The sequence below is a fragment of the Triticum urartu genome, chromosome 6A (genome assembly GCF_056163025.1).
Source record: "Triticum urartu cultivar PI428250 chromosome 6A, HENAU_Tu73, whole genome shotgun sequence".
NCBI classification, from domain to species: Eukaryota; Viridiplantae; Streptophyta; class Magnoliopsida; order Poales; family Poaceae; genus Triticum; species Triticum urartu.
In genome coordinates this window covers 601243552-601266332 of record NC_141878.1, presented here as the reverse complement: position 1 = coordinate 601266332, position 22781 = coordinate 601243552, and the positions used below count along the sequence as shown (strand labels likewise).

General features: G+C 42.3%; 2 protein-coding genes across 2 annotated transcripts; one reads left to right on the top strand and one right to left on the bottom strand.

Moving 5' to 3' along the window:
* Positions 1 to 1596: 1596 nt before the first annotated feature.
* Positions 1597 to 12692, bottom strand: LOC147967129 (protein FAR1-RELATED SEQUENCE 5-like). The gene is made up of 4 exons (XM_087531051.1): positions 12344 to 12692; positions 12087 to 12241; positions 2685 to 3582; positions 1597 to 2590 (listed from the first exon to the last, which is right to left on the bottom strand). Exons 3-4 carry the CDS (start codon positions 3317 to 3319, stop codon positions 1597 to 1599), a joined length of 1629 nt encoding a protein of 542 aa, XP_087387177.1. The 5' UTR covers positions 3320 to 3582; positions 12087 to 12241; positions 12344 to 12692.
* A 6406-nt stretch (positions 12693 to 19098) lies between these two features.
* Positions 19099 to 20890, top strand: LOC147967128 (uncharacterized). Its single transcript, XM_087527870.1, has 5 exons — positions 19099 to 19398; positions 19535 to 19591; positions 20574 to 20599; positions 20689 to 20738; positions 20871 to 20890. Exons 1-5 carry the CDS (start codon positions 19099 to 19101, stop codon positions 20888 to 20890), a joined length of 453 nt encoding a protein of 150 aa, XP_087383996.1.
* Positions 20891 to 22781: the final 1891 nt, after the last annotated feature.

Below are 22781 nucleotides of genomic sequence, written 5' to 3'. Positions count from 1 at the left end.
TGTCAAGGACGGACACTGGACAGTTGTGGTTGCAAACTTGATGCACAAACAATTCAACGTCTTTGACTCGAGGGGTGATGACCCTGACTACGTCAGCATCCTTGAGAAGCCATGTTGCAATCTGGTATGGACGCTACACCTCTTTCCTTTCTCTTTTTTCATTTTTTCTCTATATAAATTTTGTTGTTTGTGGTGCCAATCATAGAAGATACAACTGTGTAATCCTTCTTTTTGCAATATCAAATTTTGTAGATAGCCAACTTCAAGACTTTGGTCAGAGAACAAAACCCATGGAACCTTAACTTTGACAAGTTTGATCGTCTCAGCCCGAATGGGTACCCGCAACAGTCAACAACGTATTGTTCTCTGACCATTTTCCTTTTTTTCATGTGTCCATCCACAACTTTTTTATGTGTTGTTGTCAAGTGAGCAAATTTTATATGTATTTTGTGACTTTTTTTATTTTGGCAGGTTTGATTGTGGGTTGTTTGCTATTCTATACATGGAGAATCTAACTGGCAGGGGGATGAGACCATTCAGCGCGGTATTCCCTTTTTGCTATGCAACAATACTAGCTAAATAACTTGTTGTTTTCGGAGCACTTGTTGTTTCCATTTTAGCTAGTTTTCTAATGGTAATCACGTTTTTCAATTTTTCTCCTAACTAACTTACGAAGCTCCCTTGTTGTATGCCCAGGACACGAGGTCGTTGCTCAAATTTCGATCATTTGTTGCAGCGAAGCTTTTTAAGCACCCTCAAAACACACTCAACTCAGCTGAAGAGTTTCAGAAACTGTTGAGTAGCTCGTAGAAGATGTCAATCGGAGCAAAGTGTTTCCTAGATAGTTTTAGACTGCTTTTTTGTGGACAAATGTATGCGCTGCATCCTTTTTGTGTAACTAGAAATAACAAGATGCTGTTAACCATCTACTTTATCTTTTGTGGAACCCAAGCTGGAGCATGTATCATGCTGGGGCATGTCCCTTTTTTTCCTCTTCTTTATTTTGAAATACTGGAGCATCACCCATGTTGTGCTGTCAATGTGAACTTGAGTGCTATCATGCTGATGCAGAGATGAATGAAAATGACTAGTGTTTCTGAACTATCCATGCAGATATGTGAACTATCCATGTTGCATTTTTTTATTATTGGTTTTCTGAAAAAAGGTGTCCTACCCATAACAACACATGCCATGTAGAAGCATCCATGTATACAATAGCTTTTTTTGCAAGCACCAGAAACATGATGTCGCAACTTGAAACAAATGGTACATTCATGTATATGCAAATGGTACATTAACGAAACAAAGCATTACTGGAAATATGCCAAAGACCTCAAAACTACGGCACAAAGTGTGAGATACCTTGTATGTCTCAAATCCAGGACACACATAACATATCTTGTAACAAAAATGTGAGCTATCTTTTTGTATGTCTCAAATTGGAATAGAACCTGAATACATCATCAAGGTTGCAAAAAAGAGTATTCATGTATCTTTTTTGCTCAAGCACATGTAGTGAGTCTGAAAAGAAAATGCAAAACATCCTTCAACAGGACCAAGAACTTTCCCAAGTCTTTTCTCTCATTTTTTTTCTTCCTAGAGGTTGAGTTGCGTTGCTTGGCCATTTCTTGGATCATTTGTCATCATGGCTCTCCAGTATGCACAAGTTGGTACAGTATGCCCCACCTCGGAGCAGAATTGACATGTAGGTGGTGTTGTTGCCGCCTCTGTTGCAGCTTTTAGGGGTCCACATGTCTGCACGTTGTGACCTTCTTCTTTGCAGAACTTGCAGCGAATACTTCTTTTTTCAGATTTTGGCTTCACTGCTGGCATTGGCTTCTTCTCTTCTTGTTTTGACTTCTTCTTCTGCTTATCATCTAGCTGCTCCACCAGAGTCTTCTTCCTCTTCTCTCTTTCAGTTGGTCGGCCTTTCTTTGGGACACGCGCTGGGTTTCGTAGCATCTCTATGCTTTGAGGCTGTGGTAAGCCATCACTCAACGCTCCCGTTGCAGCAGCAGGTTGCGTTGGGGGTTCACTGCGCTGCGTTGCTTGTTGTTCTGGCAGTACCCCTCTTTTCGCCGCTGCTATAGTAGGCTCAAGAACTTTTATTGCTTCATCTAATATCTTGTATGCATCATCATTGCAACATGAATCAGAGGCGAGCCATGTCAACCTTCGACACAAGGAGTTGTATTTGAGCGTGTTTGTCGAGGGGTGCCCAAATTCCAGCAATCGCCCAGTTCTGGCCATGCTTGTTGTTGCTGCTTCAGACCACCTTTCCAACAAGTATTGTTGTGGAATAACTTGCACATTGAGGTGCACCATCACCCTTATTATGTGGGCGCAAACCAGGCCATTCATCTCAAAGTAGTGGCAACTACATTGGAACACCCCTTCATCCATCATAACACGCACAGAGAAGAGCTTTGGGTTCTCATATAAGCTTGATGTTAGATTGAACATGAGGCCTCGCCCTTGGTACTCAGCGTCTTGGTTGATAATGTAGCCCGTAGACGCAGTCACTTGTTTCTGGAACTGGCCAAAGATGTTGCGTGTGTAGTAATCAGCAGCTTGGCGCTCAATATTGTATCTGCAACATCACAAAAGGAAGCAAAGTTCTCAAAACAAATCATGAAAAAACATTTTTTTGGATTTTTTTCTTTGGTATAGTGAAGCTGGCCTACCGAGAGTATAGTGGAGGAGCCGTCATTTCACCAGTGAACCCCGCATTGTCCTCGCGATCAAGCACAGTTTCCTGGCACAGTTCATACTGTTGCACAAACCTCCATACAGAATCAGCTGGACGAATCATTGTCTTGAAATATGAGTTCAGCCCCTCAGACCTGCCCGTCGTGCTTGTGAACGGGAAGAAATTGTTCTTGAAGTACGCTGGAGCCCACGTATGTCTTGTTCGCCACATGTTCTTCAAGTGTTTGTTTTCAGCAACTTCGAAACACTCCAACATGTGCTGCCATGTTTCCTCAAATTCTTCAACCGTTTTAGAGTTGTTGATACAAGTGTAAAACACATCTGCAAACGCCTCATCTCTAAGTAGCCTCCCCAACTTAGAACGCGCGTTGCCAAGCACATGAAACTTGCAACGTCTATGGCAAGTATTTGGGAGCACCTGCTCTATAGCTGTCGCCATTGCTTGGTCCTGGTCAGTCATTATGTTCTTTGGATGCTCATTGTCCATTGCAACCATCCATTGCTCAAAGACCCACTTGAACGTTTCAATAGTCTCATCCGGCAACAAAGCACACCCAAGTGAAATGGTTTGGAGGTGGTTGTTGATACCAACTATAGGACCAAAGGGCATGTTGTATCTGTTAGTGCAGAAAGTTGTGTCAAAGAACACGCAATCTTTATATTTCGGGTACAACGCCCTTGTCCTCCCATCAACCCAAAACAATGCAGTGACAGAGTTCGTTGCAGATCTTTTTGCTTCGCAAAGAAAAACTCTGGATTCTCGACCTTCCTGCTCTCAAAGTACTTCACTGTCATATCCATGTCCTGTTGTGTTATCGCTTCCCAAAGCTTTGCACGTTCATCTGCAACATCCCTCTTCACGTACGGCAGTATCTGAAGGAAATATGCCCTAGAGGCAATAATAAAGTTATTATTTATTTCCTTATATCATGATAAATGTTTATTATTCATGCTAGAATTGTATTAACCGGAAACATAATACATGTGTGAATACATAGACAAACAGAGTGTCACTAGTATGCCTCTACTTGACTAGCTCGTTAATCAAAGATGGTTATGTTTCCTAACCATGAACAATGAGTTGTTATTTGATTAACGGGATCACATCATTAAGTGAATGATCTGATTGACATGACCCATTCCATTAGCTTAGCACCCGATCGTTTAGTATGTTGCTATTGCTTTCTTCATGACTTATACATGTTCCTATGACTATGAGATTATGCAACTCCCGTTTGCCGGAGGAACACTTTGTGTGCTACCAAACGTCACAACGTAACTGGGTGATTATAAAGGAGCTCTACAGGTGTCTCCAAAGGTACATGTTGGGTTGGCGTATTTCGAGATTAGGATTTGTCACTCCGATTGTCGGAGAGGTATCTCTGGGCCCTCTCGGTAATGCACATCACTTAAGCCTTGCAAGCATTGCAACTAAATGAGTTAGTTGCGGGATGATGTATTACAGAACGAGTAAAGAGACTTGCCGGCAACAAGATTGAACTAGGTATTGGAATACCGACGATCGAATCTCGGGCAAGTAACATACCGATGACAAAGGGAACGACGTATGTTGTTATGCGGTCTGACTGATAAAGATCTTCGTAGAATATGTAGGAGCCAATATGGGCATCCAGGTCCCGCTATTGGTTATTGACTGGAGACATGTCTCGGACATGTCCCGTAGGGTCCGCACGCTTAAGGTTTCGATGATAGTTATATTATGAGTTTATGAGTTTTGATGTACCGAAGGAGTTCGGAGTCCCGGATGAGATCGGGGACATGACGAGGAGTCTCAAAATGGTCGAGACGTAAAGATTGATATATTGGACGACTATATTCGGACATCGGAAAGGTTCCGAGTGATTCGGGTATTTTTCGGAGTACCGGGTAGTTACGGGAGAAGCAATGGGCCTTGATGGGCTTTAGTGGGAAGAGGAGAAAGGGCCAAGGGGCTGCTGCGCCCCCCTCCCCTCTAGTCCGAATTGGACTAGGGAAAAGGGGGCCGGCCACCTCTCCTTCTCCTCCACTTCCTTCTCCCTTCCTCCCCTCTTGGTGGACTCCTACTAGGACTTGGAGTCCTAGTAGGACTCCATATCCTGGCCGCACCAACCTTGGCCGGCCTCCTCCTCCTCCATCCTTTATATACTGAGGCAAGGGGCACCCCAAACAGACACAAGTTGATCCACGTGATCTATTCCTTAGCTGTGTGCTGCGCCCCCAGCCACCATAGTCCTCGATAATATTGTAGCGGAGTTTAGGCGAAGCCCTGCTGCAGTAGTACATCAAGATCGTCACCACGCCGTCGTGCTGACGGAACTCATCCCCGACACTTTGCTGGATCGGAGTCCGGGGATCGTCATCGAGCTGAGCGTGTGCTAGAACTCGGAGGTGCCGTAGTTTCGGTGCTTGATCGGTCGGATCGTGAAGACGTACGACTATATCAACCAAACGCTTCCGTTGTCGATCTACTAGGTATGTAGATCACACTCCCCCCCTCGTTGCTATACATCACCATGATCTTGCGTGTGCGTAGGAAATTTTTTGAAATCACTGTGTTCCCCAACAGTGGCATCAGAGCCTAGGTTTTTATGGTTTGATGTTATTTGCACGAGTAGAACACAAGTGAGTTGTGGGCGATATAAGTCATACTGCCTACCAGCATGTCATACTTTGGTTCGGCGGTATTGTTGGATGAAGCGGCCCGGACCGACATTACGCGTACGCTTACGCGGGACCGGTTCTCCCGACGTGCTTTGCACAAAGGTGGCTAGCGGGTGACAGTCTCTCCAACTTTAGTTGAACCGAGTGTGGCTACGCCCGGTCCTTGCGAAGGTTAAAACGGAGTCTATTTGACAAACTATCGTTGTGGTTTTGATGCGTAGGTAAGATTGGTTCTTGCTTAAGCCCGTAGTAGCCACGTAAAACTTGCAACAACAAAGTAGAGGACGTCTAACTTGTTTTTGCAGGGCATGTTGTGATGTGATATGGTCAAAACGTGATGAGATATAAGTTGTTGTATGAGATTATCATGTTTTGTTGAAGTTATCGGCAACTGGCAAAAGCCTTATGGTTGTCTCTTTATTGCATAAGATGCAAGTGCCAAATAATTGCTTTACTTTATCGCTATGCGATAGCAATAGTTGCAAGAGCAATAGTTGGCGAGACGACCACGTGACGACACATTGATATAGATCAAGATGATGGAGATCATGGTGTCATGCCGGTGACGATAGAGATCATGACCGTACTTCGGAGATGGAGATCACAAGCACAAGATGATGATGGCCATATCATATCACTTATATTGATTGCATGTGATGTTTATCTTTTATGCATCTTATCTTGCTTTGATTGACGGTAGCATTATAAGATGATCTCTCACTAAATTATCAAGAAGTGTTCTCCCTGAGTATGCACCGTTGCGAAAGTTCTTCGTGCTGAGACACCACGTGATGATCGGGTGTGATAGGCTCTATGTTCAAATACAACGGGTGCAAAACAGTTGCACACGCGGAATACTCAGGTTATACTTGACGAGCCAAGCATATACAGATATGGCCTCGGAACACGGAGACCGAAAGGTCGAGCGTGAATCATATAGCAGATATGATCAACATAGTGATGTTCAGCAATGAAACTACTCCATCTCATGTGATGATCGGACATGGTTTAGTTGATTTGGATCACGTGATCACTTAGAGGATTAGAGGGATGTCTATCTAAGTGGGAGTTCTTAAGTAATATGATTAAATTGAACTTAAATTTATCATGAACTTAGTCCTGGTAGTATTTTGCAAATTATGTTGTAGATCAATAGCTCGCGTTGTTGCTTTCATATGTTTACTTTGATATGTTCCTAGAGAAAATTGTGTTGAAAGATGTTAGTAGCAATGATGCGGATTGGATCCGTGATCTGAGATTTATCCTCATTGCTGCACAGAAGAATTATGTCCTTGATGCACCGCTAGGTGACGGACCTATTGCAGGAGCAGATGCAGACGTTATGAACGTTTGGCTAGCTCAATATGATGACTACTTGATAGTTTAGTGCACCATGCTTAATGGCTTAGAATCGGGACTTCAAAGACGTTTTGAACGTCATGGAGCATATGAGATGTTCCAGGAGTTGAAGTTAATATTTCATGCAAATACCCGAGTTGAGAGATATGAAGTCTCCAACAAGTTCTATAGCTAAAAAATGGAGGAGAATCGCTCAACTAGTGAGCATTTGCTCAGATTGTCTGAGTACTACAATCGCTTGAATCAAGTGGGAGTTAATCTTCCAGATAAGATAGTGATTGACAGAATTCTCTAGTCACCATCACCAAGTTAGTAGAACTTCATGATGAACTATGATATGCAAGGGATAACGGAAACGATTCCCAAGCTCTTCGTAATGCGGAAATTGACGAAGGTAGAAATCGAGAAAAACATCAAGTGTTGATGGTAGACAAGACCACTAGTTTCAAGAAAAGGGCAGAGGGAAGAAGGGGAACTTCAAGAAGAACAGCAAGCAAGTCGCTGCTCAAGTGAAGAAGCCCAAGTCTGATCCTAAGCCTGAGACTAAGTGTTTCTACTGCAAAGGGACTGGTCACTGGAAGCGGAACTACCCCAAGTGATTGGCAGATAAGAAGGATGGCAAAGTGAACATAAGTATATCTGATATACATGTTATTGATGTGTACTTTACTAGTGTTTAGAGCAACCCCTCAGTATTTGATACTAGTTCAGTTGCTAAGATTAGTAACTCGAAACGGGAGTTGCAGAATAAACAGAGACTAGTTAAGGGTGAAGTGACGATGTGTGTTGGAAGTGGTTCCAAGATTGATATGATCATCATCGCACACTCCCTATACTTTCGGGATTAGTGTTGAACCTGAATAAGTGTTATTTGGTGTTTGCGTTAAGCATGAATATGATTTGATCATGTTTATTGTAATACGGTTATTCATTTAAGTAAGAGAATAAATTGTTGTTCTGTTTACATGAATAAAACCTTATATGGTTACACACCCAATGAAAATAGTTCGTTGGATCTCGATCGTAGTGATACACATAATCATAATATTGAAACCAAAAGATGCAAAGTTAATAATGATAAGTGCAACTTATTTGTAGCACTGCCGTTTAGGTCATATTGGTGTAAAGCGCATGAAGAAACTCCATACTGATGGGATTTTGGAATCACTTGATTATGAATCACTTGATGCTTGCGAACCATGCCTTTTGGGCAAGATGACTAAAACGCCGTTCTCCGGAACAATGAAGCAAGCAACAGATTTGTTGGAGATCATACATACTGATGTATGTGGTCCGATGAATATTAAGGCTTGCAGCAGGTATCGTTATTTTCTGAACTTCACAGATGATTTGAGAAGATATGGGTATATCTACTTGATGAAACATAAGTCTAAAACATTTGAAAAGTTCAAAGAATTTCAGAGTGAAGTGGAAAATCATCGTGACAAGAAAATAAAGTTTCTACGATCTGATCGCGGAGACAAATATTTGAGTTACGAGTTTGGTCTTCAGTTAAAACAATGTGAAATAGTTTCACTACTCACGCCACATGGAACACCACAGCATAATGGTGTGTCCGAACGTCATAACCGTACTTTATTGGATATAGTGCGATCTATGATGTCTCTTACCGATCTACCACTATCGTTTTGGAGTTATGCATTAGAGACAGCTACATTCACGTTAAATAGAGCACCATCTAAATCCGTTGAGACGACACCATATGAACTATGGTTTGGCAAGAAATCTAAGTTGTCGTTTCTTAAAGTTTGGGACTGCGATGCTTATGTGAAAAAGTTTCAACATGATAAGCTCGAACCCAAATCGGAGAAATATGTCTTCATAGGATACCCAAATGAGACTGTTGGGTACACCTTCTATCACAAATCCGAAGGCAGGACTTTTGTTGCTAAATTTGGAGTTTTTCTAGAGAAGGAGTTTCTCTCGAAAGAAGTGAGTGGGAGGAAAGTAGAACTTGATAAGGTAATTGTACCTTCTCCCTTATTGGAAAGTAGTTCATCACAGAAATCTATTCCTGTGGCTACTACACCAATTAGTGAGGAAGCTAATGATGATGATCATGTAACTTCAGATCAAGTTACTACCAAATCTCGTAGGTAAACCAGAGTGAGATCCGCACCAGAGTGGTATGGTAATCCTGTTCTGGAAGTCATGTTACTAGACCATGACAAACTTGCGAACTATGAGGAAGCGATGATGAGCCCAGATTCCGCGAAATGGTTTGAGGCCATGAAATCTGAGATATGATCCATGTATGAGAACAAAGTATGGACTTTGATGGATTTTCCCGATGATCGGCAAGCCATAGAAAATAAATGGATCTTCAAGAGGAAGACGGACGCTGATAGTAGTGTTACTATCTACAAAGCTAGAATTGTCGCAAAAGGTTTTTGACAAGTTCAAGGTGTTGACTACGATGAGAGTTTCTCACTCGTATCTATGCTTAAGTCTGTCTGAATCATGTTAGCAATTGCCGCGTTTTATGAAATCTGGCAAATGAATAAACAAAACTGCATTCCTTAATAGATTTATTAAAGAAGAGTTGTATATGATACAACCAGAAGGTTTTGTCAATCCTAAAGGTGCTAACAAAATATGCAAGCTCCAGCGATCCATCTATGGACTGGTGCAAGCATCTCGGAGTTGGAATATACGCTTTGATAAGTTGATCAAAGCATATAGTTTTATACAGACTTGCGATGAAGCTTGTATTTACAAGAAAGTGAGTGGGAGCACTACATCGTTTCTGATAAGTATATGTGTATGACATATTGTAGATCGGAAATAACGTAGAATTATTCTGCAAAGCATAAAGGAGTGTTTGAAAGGAGTTTTTCAAAGAAAGACCTCGGTAAAGCTGCTTACATATTGAGTATCAAGATCTATAGAGATAGATCAAGATGCTTGATAAGTTTTTCAATGAGTACATACCTTGACAAGATTTTGAAGTAGTTCAAAATGGAACAGTCAAAGAAAAAGTTTCTTGCCTGTGTTACAAGGTGTGAAGTTGAGTAAGACTCAAAGCCCGACCACGGCAGAAGATAGAAAGAGAATGAAAGTCATTCCCTATGCCTCAGCCATAGGTTCTATAAAATATGCCATGCTGTGTACCAGATCTATTGTATACCCTACACTGTGTTAAGCAAGGGAGTACAATAGTGATCTAAGAGTAGATGACTGGACAGCGGTCAAAATTATCCTTAGTGGAATAAGGAAATATTTCTCAATTATGGAGGTGACAAAAAGGTTCGTCGTAAAAAGTTACGTCGATGCAAGTTTTGACACAGATCTGGATGACTCTAAGTCTCGATCTAGATACATATTGAAAGTGGGAGCAATAAGCTAGAGTAGCTCCGTGCAGAGCATTGTTGACATAGAAATTCGCAAAATACTTACGGATCTGAATGTGACAGACCCGTTGACTAAAATTATCTCACAAGCAAAACATGATCACACCTTAGTACTCTTTCGATGTTAATCACATAGCGATGTGAACTAGATTATTGACTCTAGTAAACCCTTTGGGTGTTTTATCACATATCGATGTGAACTATGGGTGTTAATCACATGGTGATGTGAATTATTGCTGTTAAATCACATGGCGATGTGAACTAGATTATTGACTCTAGTGCAAGTGGGAGACTGAAGGAAATATGCCCTAGAGGCAATAATAAAGTTATTATTTATTTCCTTATATCATGATAAATGTTTATTATTCATGCTAGAATTGTATTAACCGGAAACATAATACATGTGTGAATACATAGACAAACAGAGTGTCACTAGTATGCCTCTACTTGACTAGCTCGTTAATCAAAGATGGTTATGTTTCCTAACCATGAACAATGAGTTGTTATTTGATTAACGGGATCACATCATTAAGTGAATGATCTGATTGACATGACCCATTCCATTAGCTTAGCACCTGATCGTTTAGTATGTTGCTATTGCTTTCTATATGACTTATACATGTTCCTATGACTATGAGATTATGCAACTCCCGTTTGCCGGAGGAACACTTTGTGTGCTACCAAACGTCACAACGTAACTGGGTGATTATAAAGGAGCTCTACAGGTGTCTCCAAAGGTACATGTTGGGTTGGCGTATTTCGAGATTAGGATTTGTCACTCCGATTGTCGGAGAGGTATCTCTGGGCCCTCTCGGTAATGCACATCACTTAAGCCTTGCAAGCATTGCAACTAAATGAGTTAGTTGCGGGATGATGTATTACAGAACGAGTAAAGAGACTTGCCGGCAACGAGATTGAACTAGGTATTGGAATACCGACGATCGAATCTCGGGCAAGTAACATACCGATGACAAAGGGAACGACGTATGTTGTTATGCGGTCTGACTGATAAAGATCTTCGTAGAATATGTAGGAGCCAATATGGGCATCCAGGTCCCGCTATTGGTTATTGACTGGAGACATGTCTCGGTCATGTCTACATTGTTCTCGAACCCGTAGGGTCCGCACGCTTAAGGTTTCGATGACAGTTATATTATGAGTTTATGAGTTTTGATGTACCGAAGGAGTTCGGAGTCCCAGATTCGATCGGGGACATGACGAGGAGTCTCGAAATGGTCGAGACGTAAAGATTGATATATTGGACGACTATATTCGGACATCGGAAAGGTTCCGAGTGATTCGGGTATTTTTCGGAGTACCGGGTAGTTACGGGAGAAGCAATGGGCCTTGATGGGCTTTAGTGGGAAGAGGAGAAAGGGCCAAGGGGCTGCTGCGCCCCCCTCCCCTCTAGTCCGAATTGGACTAGGGAAAAGGGGGCCGGCCACCTCTCCTTCTCCTCCACTTCCTTCTCCCTTCCTCCCCTCTTGGTGGACTCCTACTAGGACTTGGAGTCCTAGTAGGACTCCATATCCTGGCCGCACCAACCTTGGCCGGCCTCCTCCTCCTCCATCCTTTATATACTGAGGCAAGGGGCACCCCAAAGAGACACAAGTTGATCCACGTGATCTATTCATTAGCTGTGTGCGGCGCCCCCAGCCACCATAGTCCTCGATAATATTGTAGCGGAGTTTAGGCGAAGCCCTGCTGCAGTAGTACATCAAGATCGTCACCACGCCGTCGTGCTGACGGAACTCTTCCCCGACACTTTGCTGGATCGGAGTCCGGGGATCGTCATCGAGCTGAACGTGTGCTAGAACTCGGAGGTGCCGTAGTTTCGGTGCTTGATCGGTCGGATCGTGAAGACGTACGACTACATCAACCAAACGCTTCCGTTGTCGATCTACTAGGTATGTAGATCACACTCCCCCCCTCGTTGCTATACATCACCATGATCTTGCGTGTGCGTAGGAAATTTTTTGAAATTACTGCGTTCCCCTACAGTATCCTAGGGTCACCTCCATGTATCCTACCAAGGAAACTCATGCAATCTGAATTTGACAGGTTAATATCATGCAACGTCAACAAGAGTTCGTAATCTTTAGCAGGTATTTTGCGGTGCGAGCGGTAGTATCTAACACGCTCTGGTTGTTGCATCAATGGATGTGTATGCTCTGCAACAAAGCAAGTGACTGTCAATCTGCCCTCCCTAATCCCAACAATCATGTGTGCCTTACAATCATGACGGAGAATCCTGTTTTTCTGACGCGTTCTTGTCACATCCATTTCAGCACCAGGGCGCCTGCTGGAGTTGCTTGTGTCTGTTGCAATGCTCTCTGAGGTGCTACTTGTTTCCGGTTTATCGGGCTTTCTAGCATGCACACACCCAAAGACCCTCTTGATCATTATTGCATCCTCTGTCTTCTGTCCTCTTTTTTGGCTGTACTTTGTAGAAGATATATGTGTGCCGAATCCCAACTTGAAGGCATACTCATTGTAGAATTTCTGGGCATCCTCAAATGTGTCAAACACCATGCCAACATAGGGCGATAGTGGCTATGATGAAACATCTCCATCATCTAAATCATCTTGCATCACATCATCAGCATGCAACAATCCCTCTGAATCTTCATGATTATCGACAAAGAAGTTCTCTTGGACATAGCTCTCTTCCCCTTCAGCACCAAGTCCCTAAAATAAGGCACATGTTTTTTCATGTAAATAGAGAGGTCTTGGTTGAAAGTATTATTTTCCTATAGTTGCTATCAACAGTTATATTTGTTGTTTCAGAAATTCAGGTACATAGATACATTTATCAATGGTTTTTCAGCTTCATTTACACACAAATTTTCAGTCAATGGCCTTTTCTCACATAAGCACACACATTCAAAATCGTATCATAGGTTGATAAATATCAACTAACAGAGAGGATCATGTTTTGCAGAGATAGAGCAAGCACACATGTGTGCTTGGTATTTGCCTTGGTTCCACTCACACACATGAAACAAATTTGAATTTCTAGCTGCCACACACATAAAACAAATAGAAAATCCTACCTATGTTTCTGATAAATAGGGTTTTCCATGAGTTTCAGAGACACACAAGTGTTCATGTTTTTTCAGAGTCAGGAAACTCACCCAGCTGCCCTGATTTGATCTGGTAGAAGTTGTTTCAGGAAACACAACCGGAGGGTTGGTGAACCAGGATGATACTCCAGCTCGCGGAGGAAGCCCCGCGGCCGCGGTCGGAGCTGAGAACGACGGCCGCGGCTGTTCTCCAAGAGGCGGCCCCCGGCGAGCTCGATCTGCGTCGGATCCCAGCATCTGCCGCGCGATGTGGTGCGCCATGTTGTTGCAGGAATTTCACGCTGAAGGACTAGATGCCCCCGCACGCCGGCGACAGCAATTTTTGGCGGTGGCGGCGAGTGCCACCGCGCTTGGGCGGAGCTGTGCCTGGTGGACGGCGGACAGGGGATTCTGTTTCTGAAACAAAGCGACTGTTGCAGGAAATAACGAACCTGGTCAGTTGCGGGCGGTGGTTTCATCCGACGGCTGTTAGATGGCTAATCCAACGGCTCTCCGGGCGGCGGATGATTCTAACACATCCGCCGGCGGACGCGTAGCGGTTCCCACATATATTATTAGAGCGGATGGAGTATATATGTTAGGAAAAAGAAGAAGTTCAAGTATTGATAAACATGGAGGGGAGCGTCTATGGGTCGCCTACTTGCCTCGAGCTACGTTGTAGTAGGTCGGATCATTTGTTCCTACAAATGTTAGCTTAGTTTGTTCATTTTGTCTATTCCTTTTTTTTCTATTTTTAAATTTTGTTTATATTTCAAAAACTTTTCTGTACATGTATTCCAAAAAATACTTTACATACATTTAGTTTATAAATTTTAGTTTTTATTTTGTCAATCCATTTGATTGTTTTACTAAAGCTATAAGCTGCGTGATCGCTGCACGGGCTGGAAGGTGGGAAGCAGTTACATGGTCCATGCATTGGAAACTCTCATATATTAGAAAAGGAAGAAGTTCAAGTGTTGGTAAACATGGAAGGGAGCGTCTGTGGTTCGCCTACTGTGAGGCAAAGGTAGCACTCGCCTCGAGCGACACTGTAGTTGGCCGGCTCATTAGTTGGTATGAATATTAGTTCAGTTTCTTCATTTTTGTTTATTCCATTTTCCCATTTTTTTATATTTCAAAACCTTTTCCATATACGTATTTTAAAATTACTTTACTTAACATTTTGAAAATGTTCATCGCGTAGTGTGAAATGGCAACGCATTGTAAAAAAATCTGCTCACCCAGTTTTTATAAAAATGTCTACACCATTCAAAATACTGTTTGCGACATTTTAAAAATTCTAAGTGTTTTAAAAACGTGTTCTCCCAGTTTTTTAAAATTTCAAGTGTTTTAAAAAATTGTTCACCCAGTTTTTTAAAAATTCCAAGTATTTTTTTGAATATTTAAAAACATTTGTAATTGTAAAAAATGTTTTATACCATTCAAACAATGTTCATGTCATTTATAAAAAGTCATGTGTTTTAATAAAATGTTTGTAATATTTTTTTAAATTGTTTGTACAATATAAAAAAGTTTTTTAGATAACTTTTTTTAAATATTTCATACCATTCCCAAAATGTCAACGTGTATGTGAAAATTGTTTAACATGTATTAAAAATATATTCACTTACGTATTTCAAACAATGTTCATCATATATATGAACAATGTTCAACGTGTATCAAAGAATATGCCGCGTGTATATGAAAAATGTATAATGTGTATTACAAAATTCAACATGTATTTTGGAAAAAAGGAAAACATAAAAAAGAAATGACAAAAGTAAACGGAAATAAAACATCTGCTGTAGCAAATGCAACTGCGTCGCCTCCCGCACCGGCGAGGACACCCGCAACGAGTGCCCCTGCTACGCCAACATATAAAACACCAAGAACGGCAAACCCAAGTGCCCCTGAAATAATCACAAGTACCATCCTAGCTAGCCTGCCTTAATTGCCAAGGCAACTGCTTCCATCCATCAATAATCTCTGCTGCTGCTTTCCACCCATCCACCGTAGCATATATATCCCATGGAGGGCTGTAATTTTCTGTTCTGGATCATATATATAGAACAATGTAACTAACGTACTGCTTTTTGAACTAAAATCACGACAAGTAATTTGGAACGGAGGGAGTACAAGCTAGGTCTTAATGAAGGATGCTCCTAAACTAATCAAGCACCCTTCATGGAAGGCTGCGAATTACAATTTTATCCATCAATAATCTCTGCCGCTTGTGTTCATCCATCCATCCATCGTCTTAGCTTGGTGTATCTGATGGATGTCGATTTTCCTTTTGTTGTTGATCATATAGAATCATGTATCACTGATAGAAAAAGGGCCTATAGTCCCGGTTCATAAGGGCCTTTAGTCCCGGTTCCTGAACCGGGACTAAAGTGTCGGTACTAATGCCCTGACCCTTTAGTCCCGGTTCAATCCAGAACTGGGACTAAAGGGCGCGGCCACGTGGAGCTCCACCTTTAGTCCCGGTTGGTAACACCAACCGGGACTAAAGGAAATTTTATAATTTTTTTTTTGAAATTTTTTTATTTTCAAACTTCTGAATTATTTTAACCTCTAGTCTGTAATCACCACCCCTCATCACTTCTCAATTTATCCTCTAATCACCCCTCATCATTCCAAATCATCTAACTTCCCGAACGGTCACCCATCCTCCCACTCCCCCAGCCTGAGCACCCTTAACTTCCGGGTTCTATTCTCCCTCACTCCAAGTCTGCACTTGTTGTTTTCCTGACAATAGTAAGATGTCAATCCTATTAACCTTCAGGAATTTTGCTTGAGTATGAAGTGACACATTTTACTGTTTGAGTTTGAAACTATTGTTTTAAAAAACAATAATTATTTAGTAACACTAATATTTCTTGAATAATTAGTTTGACCATTGTTTGACCACAGTTTGACCACAGTTTGACCAGATTTGACCAAAATTGAAATAACTAAAATAATTATTTAGTAACACTAATATTCTAAAATAATTAGTTTGACCATTGTTTGACCACAGTTTGCCCACTGTTTGAATATTTTTCAATTTTTTCCACTCTAGATCTTAAAAGCCCTGTATCTTTTTTTCTATTAGGGTTTTGAGGATTTTGAAAATGTTTAACGGGGTTCCCCTAGTTAAATTTGGATGTAACTTTTCGAGTAGATGATTTTTCATATAAAAAACTTTTTCATCCGAGTTAGTATGCAAAAGTCATGCCCATTTTTACAAATTTCAGAGAGATTTTGCAAATAAAGTCAAAATTCACATTTGCAAATTTTCCCAACAACTAGACCACATATCACATGAGAAACTTATTTTCTTTTATTTTTTTGACATTTTCATTATTTTCTTTTATGTTTTTTAAAACTGAAAAGGCGATCCACCGGGGGGGGGGGGGGTAGAGTTTGAAAATGAGACCTTTAGTACCGGTTCGTGGCACGAACCGGGACTAAAGGTCTCAACCCTATTAGTCCCGGTTCGTGCCTCAAACCGGGACTAAAGGTCTAATCTTTAGTCCCGGTTTGAGGCACGAACCGGGACTAAAGGTCATCGCACTCTTTAGTCCCGGTTCATGTCTTAAACCGGGACTAAAGGGCCCGAGTGAACCGGGACTAATGCCTTAGCCGCACGAACCGGGACCAATGCTCACATTAGTCCCGGTTCTAGACTGAACCGGGACTAATGGGCTGAGCCGGCCTGGACCATAGCCCTGTTTTCTACTAGTGTATATACTAATAATAATAGGACAAGCTATGTAGGTCCTAATGAAGGGAGGAGGAGATCAAGAGAGGTAGATCTAACCTTCATCTTCCCCTCTTGTGTACTCATCAAAAAAGTATCTATATTGCAAAATAAGTATGTAATATTGGAAGAGTTGGTCTTGAGGTTCAGTATGTGTTGCTTGATTGAATGGACTAGTGAAGCAGCTTGTGGATCCTTTTTGTTTAGCTGGGCAGCGATTGCATTGATTTTTTTCGGGCCCTAGCGTACGCGTCTTTTCCTTTCTTTGTCTAGCGGCCGTCGACGCAAATTTAATCGATTCTTCGGGCTTTGGCTTTGCTCAGGAGGGCATGAAGGCAGGGAAAGTTCGGGCCATCGCTCAGGCGTCAATAACCGGTGATCCCGTGAGGGCGAGGCCTTGATCGTGACTCTCTAAGTAGCGCTTTCTGACTATTGTTCAGCTTTGTTAAAATATTGTAGCTAATGTATTAGTCTTTTCATCTACTGACGTTTAGTGTTTCAAGAGTTACCAAAACTGTAAGAAAAATAAGAAATCGAGTGAAGATTGATTATGAGAATATTATGAAGATTTTATTTCAAAGAACGCTAAAATAATGATTTTATTTAAATGAAGACTATAGCTACCAAGATTCAGTATGATTCTTTATATTTGACATTGTTGTGTAAGATATGATTTATATATTATTATAGTTCTACCTATATCTCTCTCTCTTTTCTAGTGAGGTAAGGCCCGTTTTAGATTCTGGCACAGGGCCTCGGATTTTGCCGGCTCAGCCGTGGCTCCAGCGGTGGCGAGGGGAGAAGGCTGAACGCCAGCCGGGGATGGAGGAGAAGGGCCACCGCCTGTGTAGTCCAGAGAGAACGCATGGGCCGATCCATTTTTTCCAGGGAAAAACTGGTCGGGTGTGCTGTAGTTGTGCAGAAAATCAGCTGTGGAATATGTGCCAGGTCAAGTAATTTTAAATAAATTGCCAACTTAGACAATATCATGTTGATATTGTAATTTTTTAAACATTCTTGAATTCCTGTTTGAACCCACATATATTATCTCTAATAAAAAATATGTCCAAAATCTAACATACTTATATTGTGATGAACCGGGAGAAGTACAAAGGTTAGACAAAACTGCTGTCCGACAAAAAAAACATCTACGAAATTCTGGAAACAACACGAATTGCAGTTTATTTTCTCGAGCAAATAGTATTAGTAGTATATTATATATTCTTGAATTAGTAGCATATGTATTCTCAAAATCAGCACATTTCTTCAAAATCGATAGTCACGTGATAATAAGACAACAAAAGAGAGAGAGAGAGGGGGGGGGGGGGGGGAATGATTTGCCTCTCAAAGAAACTAAAAAAAAACACAAAAGAAGAAGAATATAATATTTTCCTCGGTGGCCCTGATATGGATAGATTTATTACCTTGACATAAAACAAAAAACATGTTTGGACATGTTGACTATTATTCTAGACAAAATATATAGTATATGCTCGATGAGGTCGTCGAAGCATCGTCCCAGAAATTGCACCGATTCTCTAAGAGATTGAAGACCTCAGTAGCAACTTGGAATTTTTTCAACTGAACTTCATTGGGCGTGGAGCTAATGAAGGGGCACATCTTTGTGCTAAGCAGGCTTCTTCGATTGGAAGGAGATGTTTATGGATCAACTTTCTTCCTAGGTTTCTAGTTGAATGCCTGCAGAATGATTGTAATGCTACTGTTTAATGATAGCTCTTGTTTCGCAAAGAAAAAAAAAAGCATCGTCCCCGTGGCCGGGAACGGCCAAGGATCACGGCTGAGTCTTCCACACACGATAAGGAAGCCGATGACCAACGCTAGGACGAAGGTTACGAAGATGACCATGATGCATGTGTCGCGACTGGATCCAACATACTCATACTGTGACACTGTCCTAATCTCTACTCTTAATAAAGCAGTTGGTGAATAGTCCGCGCGATTTATTTTCGCTGGTTTATTTTCGTCATCCTCCCACCTCCGTTTTATTTTCGTCATCCTCCCACCTCTTCTTACTCGGCACCCTCCAGCGAAATAAACCGGTGCCAAAAAAACCCTAGGATCGATCCCTCGTTCCCACAGCAGATCGGTCTCTGCCGCCAACCAGACCTTCGCACGCCCGATCCAGCCCTACGCCTCCTCCGCGGCCGATCCATCCCTGTGCCACAGCCGATCCATGCCCTATGCCACCGCCGCCGATGCCTCTTCCACCTCCATTCCCAAGCGACGGCGCCCGCGGTCGCGGTCTTCTCCCCCAGCCACCATGGCTGCAGATCCCCCCACGGCCGGTCGTCTAAGCTGCAAGCATGGATGGATGGATCCAGGAAGGTATCCTTCCTCCCTGGGTGGAGCGAGCTGCACATCCCGTTCGGCCCTCTGGAGCCGGCCATCTCCGCCTCCTCCTCGCCGCCGCCGCCGCCGGGGATCGCCTCTTCACCAAGCGCGAGCTCCGCCCCATCCGACCGACCGCAAAGGGGTGAGTTTTCTTCATCCCAAACCCTCCTGATTTGCTTACTGCACTCTTGCCATTCCGATGGAGACTAAACTCCTCTGGCCGAGCCCCAACTCTGCATCTCTCTCGCAATTACCCTCACCCCGTCAGTTTGCTGCAGGTTGTCCATTGTAAATTTTCAAGGAGATTCGAATGTTCCTCTTCTGGCCGATTGAAGGTAATACTTGGTCCAATTTTGCCACAAAAAATAATGCTATCTTGTCATAGTTACATGTATATGCTTATGAGAATTTTCATGCTTGTTAGATTAAAAAAACTGTATTTTCTCCTTTTAGCCAGTGGTTAATTTAGCAGAGCATTAGCATAATATTGGTCTGATCAGCAAGATGATGATCACGAAATCCTGTTGATAATCAAATCAGCAAAGATAGTAGCAGTTTCCAGTGTAACTTGTTGTGTCCAATAGAACTTGTTGTGTCCTCAAATCAGCAAAGATAGTAGCAGTTTCCAGTAGACCTTTTCTACTGCAATAGGAGCTTCAGGCAGGGCACTGATGATTTGACGGTGATATTGGTTAACATATTGATTTGTTAATATTTTTTAAGTATAAAAGCTAAATGTAATCTGCACAAGAGCCAAACCTGCAGAAGGTTAGAGTGCATGCAGCTGTTTCAGAACCTAGGGAAAACTAGCCTAATTGGTCTCTTTAATATTCAGTGAGTCTATCCATGCACTTTTAGCTCTACTCACCACTAAAGATATCTACAACTTTCATGTTGAACGCATAGTTTAATTCAAACAGTAACATGGTCTAAGTCCGCATACAAGGTTACTGTACACAGAATCACATAAAGATTAATTTTTGGACTGTGAAACTAAATTGGACTGCTACTTTTAAACCGTACATCAAAATAGTGCAAATAGATAGTCTATAGAAAGCATGGGACGTATCTCTCCTTTTTTTGCGATTGATCTCCACATTATGTTTGGAGTCCAAGTCAAAATTATGCAGTTTTTGATAGAGGATTTGGAAAGACCGAATCTGTTTAGTAGGTGGATTACCCAAAACAGTTGACTTCATCCAACCCAACCTCACATCACTGTGTAAAGTTTGTAGCACTTATTTTATATGCAGAGCACTTGTGAACTAGGATTTTGACCAAAAGATTTCGAGTGTTTTATGTGAGCTTGCATTGCAGGGATACTTGAAGCTAGGGCAATCCAAGTAAGATAGCTTCATCCTCAGGCAACAGGTTTATGTTATCTTATCATGGAGTCATTTTTAAGTTTGTGCCCCAACGCCTTCATCCTTAGAATGGCTGCCCAGATGGCAAGCCACCGTACTCAGGCGACTGCCGCGCTAGGTATTCTCGACCACTGCTGCAGTTTTTCATTGTTGTGCTTATTCCATTTGCACCAACCTTGCTATTTAGTAATATGAATGTCTCTGTTTCTTCTACTACAATGACACGATAAGATTACCTTATCCCTTTCAGCAGGGTGCTCCAACTTTTGATGCTGGCGAAGCTTTTGGAATGATGGCTACATAATTTGTTAGTCTCCGTTGGAAGCTTAATTAAACTGAGGTAAATATGCCAGATTCTTTTGTCAAATAATAACATGACTGTCTATTTTGTTCTCAGGACCAATATCTGTGCCTATCAATGAAATTTTGAGAGTAGTTTTTGTTGCCTCTATGTAACCTTGGTAGCAGCTTCTCTGAAGGTTCAGATCTGTGGCAAAGGATTTCAATTTTCCTGTTTACACAAAGGAAACTTGAGGAAGGTTCAGATTTCTCATGCTCGGTGCTGTGCTCTCAAGGTTACATAGGCAAAAATGCCTCCTATTTACACAACGGCAACCCGACGAAGGTTCAGATTTCTCAGGACTGGTTCAATGGGTATTTCATGCCTGTGCCATCTTAATTATTAGGAAAATGTAGTTTGTTTTATAGCTGATGATGCTCGATGCTTTTTACCTCAGTTTAGTAAATGCTCAGTTTTAGCTCATAAACTACATGGCAAACAGGATGACGGGGCGGGGCGGGAGGCGGGGAAAGCCGTCCATGGCGATCCTGGTGGCGTTGCTAATGGCGTCAGTGGCACTGCCGCTCCTCATGGTGCCCGACACGCTCTCTATGCCAGGCCCCAACGGCGTGGATCGCGGCGCCGCCCTGTCGCTCCCACGCCCGTGCTTCAGCAGATCCGTGTTCGAGTCGTGCATACCTTTAGCCGCCTCCCCTCCAATGTCCACGACTCTGATATACCGTGTTTGTTAGTCTTGACTGGTGTTTGTTCTCCATATTGTTGTGCAGGAGGCTGGAGAAGAGCAGGGAGAAAAGGGAGTCATGGATGGTGGTTCTGTACTTCTGTTGTATCAACATCTTCTCCATGAGTCTTTTGCCCCCACTCTGTTTTTGGTTTGGGCCGAAACGTCATCGTCTTGATTCTTTACGTGGTTCATTGGCTCAGACTTGTCCTACATGGCCGAGCGAGATCGAGGCTAGCCGCAGGTAATGTTCTTCTCCCGTGCAAGTTCTGCACTGCATTGAAGCATCCAACACATGGTGAGACATCTTTTTAGCTTTTAAAAAACATGCACCATCCTTTATCATCCAACATATTTTTCACCCCTAATTTGTGACCTCCTAATGAACATGAAGATTCATATGCTAGCTAGAACATAATATATATTTGAAAACAATATTTTTTGATGTACTATCTGTCGTGGTTCTAAGTCTGACAGTAATGTAGGGGGGTAGGTATGGAGAGGCAAAATCTTAGCTATGGAGTAGTTGTAAGCACATGAGGTTTACGAGTTCAAGCCCTTCTCGGAGGAAGTAATAGCCTTATGTCTCGGAGCCCGGAGGCGGTCGACTGGATTATGTGTGTATGAATCACAGGGGTGCGAACCCTTTACACTGAGGAGGGGGTGGATTATATAGAGTTCGCCAGACCCCTCCGGCCCTCAGTTATGCAGGGTTTTAAGTACATTAAGGTCGGGCGTTACTGATAACGCCCCTAATAAAGTGCTATGATGACCATAAAAACTACTTAATGACCGACCGTTAGCGTGCGGAGTGACTTTAGGTCTCCTGGCCGTCGAGTGGTTGGATCTTGGTCGAGTGATTGCTTCTTGGTCGAGTGTCTTCGAGTCCGTCGAGTGGAACACCTCCAAGTCGATTGAAAGGTGATTTCTTCTAGAGATGTCCTTGGGTAGGGCAGTTAGGACAGGTCCATGACCCTACCCTAGGTACATAGCTTCATCATTAGCCCCCGAATGGATCGAGGTTTGAGTGGGGAAGGAGATGAGAACTTCTCCGACTCATTTTTCATGCCATGAGCATATCTTGTTTCGGATCAATGAACCTGAGTGACGACAGCAACTTCCTTTTCAGTCGCCTTGAT